Source organism: Crocuta crocuta, unplaced genomic scaffold (assembly GCF_008692635.1).
Source record: "Crocuta crocuta isolate KB4526 unplaced genomic scaffold, BGI_CrCroc_1.0 scaffold382, whole genome shotgun sequence".
NCBI classification, from domain to species: domain Eukaryota; kingdom Metazoa; phylum Chordata; class Mammalia; order Carnivora; family Hyaenidae; genus Crocuta; species Crocuta crocuta.
The window spans coordinates 978494-986471 of NW_027531873.1; the positions used below are offsets into that span (position 1 = coordinate 978494).

General features: G+C 53.8%; 2 protein-coding genes across 3 annotated transcripts in view; both read right to left on the bottom strand.

Annotated features, from left to right (window-relative positions):
* The window catches only part of CYB5R2 (cytochrome b5 reductase 2), an 8119-nt gene continuing 141 nt past the window's right edge, over positions 1-7978 (bottom strand). Inside the window, exons 1-9 of one of the 2 annotated variants that reach the window (XM_077772887.1) lie at positions 7801-7972; positions 7148-7315; positions 6786-6858; positions 4276-4382; positions 3873-4002; positions 3197-3280; positions 2376-2461; positions 1165-1264; positions 1-269 (exon numbers count right to left, since the gene is read on the bottom strand). In XM_077772887.1, the coding sequence (XP_077629013.1) occupies positions 97-269; positions 1165-1264; positions 2376-2461; positions 3197-3280; positions 3873-4002; positions 4276-4382; positions 6786-6858; positions 7148-7222 (828 nt within the window). In that variant the 5' untranslated portion in view covers positions 7223-7315; positions 7801-7972 and the 3' untranslated portion in view covers positions 1-96. Of the gene's footprint in view, positions 270-1164; positions 1265-2375; positions 2462-3196; positions 3281-3872; positions 4003-4275; positions 4383-6785; positions 6859-7147; positions 7316-7800; positions 7973-7978 lie in introns of those variants that run through there. The other variant, XM_077772888.1, reaches the window with a different exon arrangement.
* Positions 7849-7978, bottom strand: part of OVCH2 (ovochymase 2) — a 35021-nt gene continuing 34891 nt past the window's right edge. Inside the window, exon 16 of the mRNA XM_077772892.1 lies at positions 7849-7925. Coding sequence (XP_077629018.1) covers positions 7849-7925 — 77 coding nt within the window. The remainder of the gene's footprint in view (positions 7926-7978) is intronic.

Sequence of the window (7978 nt, forward strand, 5' to 3'; positions counted from 1 at the left end):
CACTTGTGAACATGCACCACTTTAATGTGCTGATGTGGAGCTCACTCTGAAACACAGGAAAGGGACCAGGCAGAGGTGCTAAGAGCAAGGGCGCTATTAGTAAGTGAAAATCATGTCCTTGGTATAACCCAGTTTCTCCAGGTTCGGGTGAGCAGCCGTCTGGATCAGGGGCGTGGGTCCACACACCAGGATGAAGGTGGACTGCCCGGGAGGAGGGAGGTGCTCCTTGATCATGTTAGCGGTGATGTAGCCTGAACTGTACTTCCAGCCTGAGATGAAGCAGAAGTAGAAAAAAGCTGTGGGGGTTCCAGGTGGAGTCCCTGACCCCAAGCTACCTGCCCCCCTCCCTAAAGAGGGAAGCAAGGCTGCTCTCCAAGGCTCAGAAGCCTGCACTGCTGTTCTCTGTAGAGAAGCCACAAAGTTAAGGACGTGGTAGGCTCAGGCAGCCCTCAGATTTATCCACCCCAGATCCCAGGCTCACTGTGGGGACCCTGAGGCCCCCAGCAGGTGTCTGATGCTGCCTGCACTGTCAGGGATGGAGAACACAATAGCAAGGTGTGGTCTGAATCAAGGTCCATGATCTGGGACCTTGCAGGCTGGGGTTTGTGGCTCAGTTGGGGGACACCCTCTGCTGGGCAGTGAGCTATATGACAAGGCAGGTGCAGCTCAGTGCCACAAGAGAGTGACAGCCATGGACGGTGCGCTGCGCGTGGTGGTGGCCATGTGCTGGCTAGGGTTGCAGCAGCTGGCTGGGGCTTAGCATGTGATAACTGCTATCCAGGAGAGTCTGGGTGGTAAGGGAGGAGGGATCAATGGCCATATTAGATGCAGCGTGTATGATATCTCTGTGGGATGCTGTGCCGAGTGTAACATGGACTGGGCGTTCAGACTGACCCAGTGACTCAGTGTCCCTCTGTGTCCCTCCTGAGGTTCAGCACATGTATGGAGTGCTGCTGAGATATCAGACACGTGCCCTTGACTGCTCTCACAAGCAGGTCATCCCAAGTCCTCTCTCCCTCACATTCCTCCATTTCCCATGTGGAGACAGAGCTGACAGTCTCAGCCCCCAAGCACAGTCCCAAAAACCAAACAAACCCAGGGCCTAGTTCCTGAGGCGGGTCAAGGGTTGGAGCTACCCCACAGTGGTGACAAGGGGGATCGTACCAACAGGAGGCCTGTCCAGGGTGTACCACAGGCTGAACTGTTCCGGGTGAGTTCTGGCAACTTCTTCAAGCTCCTTTCTCACCAAGATATCCTCCTCTGCCTAGAACAGAAGCAACATGAGCAAAGCCCCTCCAGGGACATCCTGCTTGTCCCTGGGTCAGCACACATGTGCCCAAGCTGCCCCTGCTCTAGTTGAGTGCTGTCACCGTGACTCCTGCACTTCTTGTACTACCAGCCCTCTCATGGGTGGAGGAGGTAGGCTGTGCCCCAGAGGCGGGCACTGCCCTCAGCTGGAAGGACACGGCTGAGCACGGACAGGGTGGCCTCACTCTGATGGTCCAGCCCCCCGCCCCCATCCACACGGAGCACCAGGCTAACCTGCTGGGCTGGACAGAGCTTGGGGTGGGCCCAGGACCTCTTGCAGGGAGTGCAAGGGGCAAAGGCCGTACAATAGAAGACCGCACCTAACACAACAGCACTGGGGAGCTACGGGAGAGGAAGGCAAAGGCTGGAGCTTCATCTGGGGAAAGGGAGCCAAAGCCACAAGACACCTGGCCCAGGCTCAGAGGTACCACACAAAGGACCTGGATCTTAAAACTCTTTGCGATTCTTGCACCAGCAATCCTACTTCGGGGATTCTGTTTAAGAATATAATCTAAAAGGCATCAAGCCTAGGCAATATTGCATCCTTTACAACTGGGAAAATTGAAAACAGTCTGGATGCCGAAGATGTAGTAAATTACAGTGCAACTTGATACAGACTGATGAAAATATATCTAAAGAGTTTTGATGAGAAGGAAGTGCCTATGTGGTAATGTTGAGTGAAAACACAAAGCAACATATATATGTGTGTGTGTGTATGTAATTGCAAATATATGGCTTGTATAGAAAGGAGAAAAGTCAAATATTTATACATTTTTGTATTTTCTGAAATTTCAACTGAGGCTATCTATGACTTTATACTCAGAAAACCAGAATTACATATTAAGAAAGGAAGGAAAGCTTCGTACTTAGGGTGGCTGTGGGGACACACAGTTAAAGAAACAAAACAAAAACAAAAACAATAAAATGGAAATCCAGGCCCTCCCCCAAGGCTGCAGGCACCGGAGCAGGGAGACAGCTCAGTCGGGGGAGGCATGAAGGCAGAGGCCCTGCTCAGCAAACATCCCATCCCACCCCTGCGAGCTCAGGGCTGACTCGGCAGAACTGACCTGGTTGGCAAAGATGAGGGACATCCTGGTCCTGTCGTTGGGGTTCTTGATGATGTGGCGAATGAGCTGCAGCATGGGCGTAATCCCTGGAATGGCAACAGGCGGGACACGGCTAGCTGCTCGCTCTCCCTCTCTGGTGCCTACAGTCCCTGGTCTGTTAATGGTCTTCCTTAGCTGCAGGCCTACTTTTCTCATGTCTGCCCCCAAAATTCAAAGTGGAAAACCGCCCCCCCTTTTGGTTTCCCCCTCCAATGCAGCAATAAGTCGAAAGGCCCTTTCTTGCTTTCCTGTGGCAAGATGGAAGGAGACTGGCTCGGAACTGAAAGTGGGCTGCACGCCCAGCTCCCTCACTTGCTGTCTGACCACGGTGAGTCAAGTGCCCGGCTGCGTGTCCCCATTTGTAAAACAGAATTAATGACAAGTAAATGTGTTCATTTTACGAGTGCCCATTATGGTGCCTGGCACATTGTAGGTGTTCCTACACATTTGTTCTATTCTTTCAGGCACTCATTTTCAAGGGATGGGGGAGCATCAGGCTTGACCTGGACCCAGGATCCCCTGGGGGACCATGTGTGGGCCTACTCAGACTCGGTCCCCAGACCCTTCTATGGTCCCCTGCCTGACTTCCTGGGGCAGCCACCACATTGGGGAAGGGGAGCAGCGAATGCAAGGTTGGTTTCCAGGCCTATCATCAACCCTACACTCGCATATAAAACAACTAGGGGAGGGTCTCCCATGCCACCCCTTCCAGCATCAAATGAGTCCAAAGTTAAAAAGCTCTCGGGACCCACGCTGTGGATGAAGCCCCAGAAGCCCCCTACCTGTGCCCCCAGCAATCATTCCCAGGTGACCGACTACTGTTTCCTCAGGCTCACTGGTTTTGGATGGTTTGATTGAAAGCTGCCCTGGAAACACAGAGGATACTTTTGAATTCTGCGGCTCTTGCCTGAGAGCTTGCCAAAGATCCCAGACTCTCTCTGGGACTCCCCGGAGGAAAGTCCACCTGAGGAAGTGGCTACACCATTCTGAACCGGAGAAGCCAGTCAGGGTGGCCCATTCCACCAGTCCCGGTGCCCTAGTGCACAAGGTGGAAACAGAGGCTGGGCCTCCTTCAGGACTCGCTGGACCTTTTCTTCTGAGGAGGGAGGGGGGCACGCTCAGCCACAGCAGGGAAAGAGTGAGTCGGTGGTGAACATATGAGTAAGTGAATGAGTGTGGATGCCATCCATCCATCCATCCGTTCTGCACAGCAGGCACCTCGTGTATCAGGCATTGTGCTGGACAGACAGTGGTGAGGAAACACACCAGCACTCCCTACCGTAATGAAGCTTACATCTCATCAAGTGTGAGTGTCGAATGAATGTATGAAGACTTCAAGGACAAGTCCACGTGACCCAAACCTGAGACGTTTTCTAACACAACCACAGGAATTGATTTCCTCCTGGCGGGAAGCCTAGTGTAACCCCTCCCCTCACCCCCTCACCCCCACCCCAGTACCTGGCTCATGGTAGAACAGGCGACCTGTGGGCCCTCGAAAAAGGATGGTGTCCCCAATTTTCATGTTCTCCAAGTACTGGGTCATCTTCCCCCCTTCTGGATAATTGGGGTGTACATTTTTGAAGTAGATCTAAAAAGTAAAGCAGCCTGGTTCTCACACTCTCAGACCTGAGGCCATGGCTGCAGACAACTCAAAATTCCATTTGCCCCTGGAAACCTTGCAGAGAAAATCCTCTGTGCTCACAGTTGCTCTCAGCACCCCTTACGACTTTGCCAAACCAACAGCTACACTGTTCAATGACGGTGCCGGAAGGTCTTTCCCAGGACACGAGGCCCCCTCCACCCGACCACCTTCAATAGGCCTGTAAGGGTGAGGCAGCCGGACACAGCAGGCACCATTTACCTTAATAATCAGATCCACAAAGCCTTGGTCATCATCACTGGACACAGGCGTGTAAGCCCTGACCACCAGAACACCATCAATTCTGGCCAAGAGATGGACATAGTTACCTGCAGAAAAAGCATCCGGTGTTAAATCTGAGCACAGCTGGCCTAAACAGGACCCAGGAGTCCCGCACAGGACTTAGCTTCAGGGAAGTGGGTGCATGTGTCAAGGTGCATGGGGCAGGGCCACGCAGACAAGGAGCCCAGATCCAGGATGCCTGGGTCCCAGGCCTGACCTCGTCACTCTACATGCTGCCCTGGGCAAGTCATGTCACCTCTCTGGGTGAGTGGGGGGTGATTCACCTGCTCTGCCACCATCCCAGGGGTGTGAGCTTCACGTGAGTGCACGCTCACTGTCATCAGAGTACTCTCTGGAACAGGAAGAGTTCATTAAAGTTGGAGGCTGAGTATTAAAAATAACAGAAAGGAGTGCTTCCCTTTTAAAGCAAAATATGTTGCCTTCACAAAGTCATTCCTTCTCAGCCTGAGTGGATCAGTGGGGTCTGTGAATGAATCACGTCCCCCTCATCTGTCTCCTGCTGCTCGAGCTGCACTAGGCTCACAGGCAAGCTGGGCCCCGGGATTTGGATACTGCAGACCAGGAGTTCTAGAAAGGGTGTTCTGTCTTTCTGGCCAATGGCTCTGCTCGAGGGGCAGCAAGAGCAAGAGCAGTAAAGTTTCGAGCCGTGGAATTCTACCCCTCCTGGGTCAAATCGAATGGACCAGGTATGGCCAGAGACCTACAGATGGTGGCTACAGCCCGGTGTCACATAGTAGGTGTGGCCACTCAGATTGCTGAGAGATCTAAAGTGGGAGCTTTGGTGACTAAGACAAGCAGTGACGAGGGCAGGAGCTACCGTCAACAGATGCTAAGTGACAGAGGCCAGACGAAGCTTTGTGCCATCTGAGGGAGTAGAAACTATGCACGGAAAAGATGGAGCGGATGTGCAGACAAAACCAGAGACCTGGGGAGACACAGAAAGGAGGAGGAGGAAGAGCAGGAGGAGCTGCAGCAGCAGAAGAGGAAGCCCTAAAAGTCCTCAGGGTCTGTGAAGAGGCCCGGAAGCCTGAGGTGCAAACAATCGGGGTTAAGAAAGGACAGGCGCTATACCAGAATTCAAGTGAAGGGAAGAGGAAGGGAAGAGAAAGAAAGGGAAGGAAGAAAAGACAGGTTCAGTGACTCTGGCTGAGGCCTGGCTGGGCATCAGGGATGCGCAGAAATAAATGCCTGAGGCAGTTTCCTTCCAAGAACACATGTGAACCTGGAGTCCTCAGAAAGTCTCTCTCCAATGCAGCCATTCTGGGCCTGGCCTGCCGTGTCTGTGCTGCCTGGCTCACCCCATGTCTAACCTGCTGTATTTCCTCTGACATGGAAAGCATCTGTGATCACTGAGTCCTCATAGCAGACTCTCCCAGAAGCCTCTAAACTACCTGTCACACTAACTTTGCACCACCTGCACCAGGGCACAGGAGAGGGTGGGTCATGGCAGGTTCTAAGAAATTTCTATTTCTCTAAGTTTTTCATTCTTTTAGCCTTCTTGCCAATAGGATTGACTCCACAGACCAGGCAGAGGGCTGGAAGGCAGACGGACACTGAGCTCTTGTGGATGGAGACAGAGAGGAATCAGCGAGGAGGCTCAGGCCAGGCTGACTGCCTGGCGAGTCATTTCATCAGCTGACAGAGGAGAGGGCAGGGTTTAGTCCCACATGCACAGGACAAGGAGGTCATGGATTAGGATCTCCACCAGGCTGGCAAGGAGCACTTAGCGATTTGTACAAAGCTCTGAATCCCCAAGCTGTGGTCGTAGCCAAGGATTTCTACCTCACCAACACGGAATTGGGTGCCTGGTGGTGTTACAGACCAGAAAGGGGACACCTCGGAACTCTAGGACCGCTAGGGCTGGTGTTCACAATGGGTCCCTCCTTGTGTGGACCTGAGGCCCCTGCTGAAAAGCCACACTGTGTGGGGAAGACACACCTAACTCCACCTCTAACTCTGTCCTCTCCACACATTCTGGGCCTTTCTCCTGACTGCAGGGAAACATCACTTCCTTCCACCCCTCACATGTACATGGCACTTGGCACATTCTGAATTTTCTCATCTATCAGTCACTTTGCCTTACCAACCCAAGTGGTGGGCAGGCCCGGGAAACCCCATTTCAGAGACTGAGGCTCAGAGAGGTTGAAGGACTTGCCCAAGGTTGCACAGCAAGGAGCCTGTGATGATATCCCAGACCTCCTGATTCTAGATTCACTTCTTTTCAGTGCTCACTGAGACATCACTTCTGTGTCAGCCCAAATCAGACACTGAGAAGAGAAATGGACTGTCCCCAGGCCTACCTCTCTACCTCTCTAGAGCTCATCTGTCTTAGAAAAGATAACAGGGCGGCCGCTACCCCCCAGCTGAGTTTCTGAGAGGAGCAGAGCCTGCAAGGCCCAGTCCTGGTGATGATACCAAACCCCGCTCACCTACAGGAAGCCCCAAGACATGGTCTGGTGAGGGCAGTCCAAAGCGGAACCTCCGGGTGTTGTGGCTGATTTGCTATAAAACAGAAAACAGAGGCAGACTGTCAGCTTTCTAGAAGCCTTTCTGGGCAAGTCAGGTGCCTAAGAAAAGAGTTCTATTTGGGACCATCCCAGCACACATAGACGTGGGCACGCGCACACACACACACACACACACACACACAGAGGCAGTGGGGAGCAAACTGGAGGCCTTGAAACAAACGCCTGTCCCCCTGCCCTGCCTCCTCAGCCAGCACATCCCCTACCACTCTGATCCTCTTCTCTTTCACAGGCTGACAGTGGAAGGGGTGGGCTGACTCCATTACCTCTTTCTCAATCAAAGGCAGCGGGTACTTGGTTTCAGAGTCCTGTAAGGTGATAGGTCTCTTCCCTGAGTTCATGTTTCTCAGGGCCACTGTGACTCCAAGGACAGTGATGATGAAGAGCAGGGACGGGTCCTAGCCAGACACAGTGTGAGCTGGGCACCTCAGGTCCTGCAGGAACCAGGGAAGGACAGTGCTCAGGCACAGCAGCACCCTCCCCACACCAAAGGCACAGAAGAGGCTGGGCTGTTCCCAAAAGAACAGACAGAGGCAAAGGTAATAAAACAATGGGGGCTGAGCCTATGGTGGACCCGGAGGGTAGGGAGGGGTCAGCTGCGGATCAGACCACGCCAGGCAGATGGCAGATGGCCAGGGAGTGCTAATGTCACCAGGCCGGCCCTTTCTGCCCATCTGCCTCCAGCCTGGCTACATCCAAGGGTGCAAGTCCTGGGAGTCCCCTCCTGGAGGTGATGACCCTTCTTCTAACCCACAATCTAGAACTTGGTCCCAGCCCCCAAAGAACTAGAGGTGGATAGGCCTGAGTCCTCCAGCAGTGGCTGCGTCTAGGCTGGGTTGGGGCTCACTTCGCCCGCTACTGCCCCATCCAGGAGAGGTTGGGTGGGGTGAGTACCTTCGATTTAGGGGTGCTCTATTACCTTAGCGCCTGAGACACACCAGCACCCTCCAAGGCAGGCGAAGGAGGCCTAGACTCTCACCAGCAGCCACTTGGGCCGGCTCCCGCTCCCGCCGCCCTCACTGTCGCCCGACCGCAGCCAGCCGCCTCGGGACCGGGGAAGGGCCGCGGGGCTCCCTCTCACACCCCACCCCTCGCTC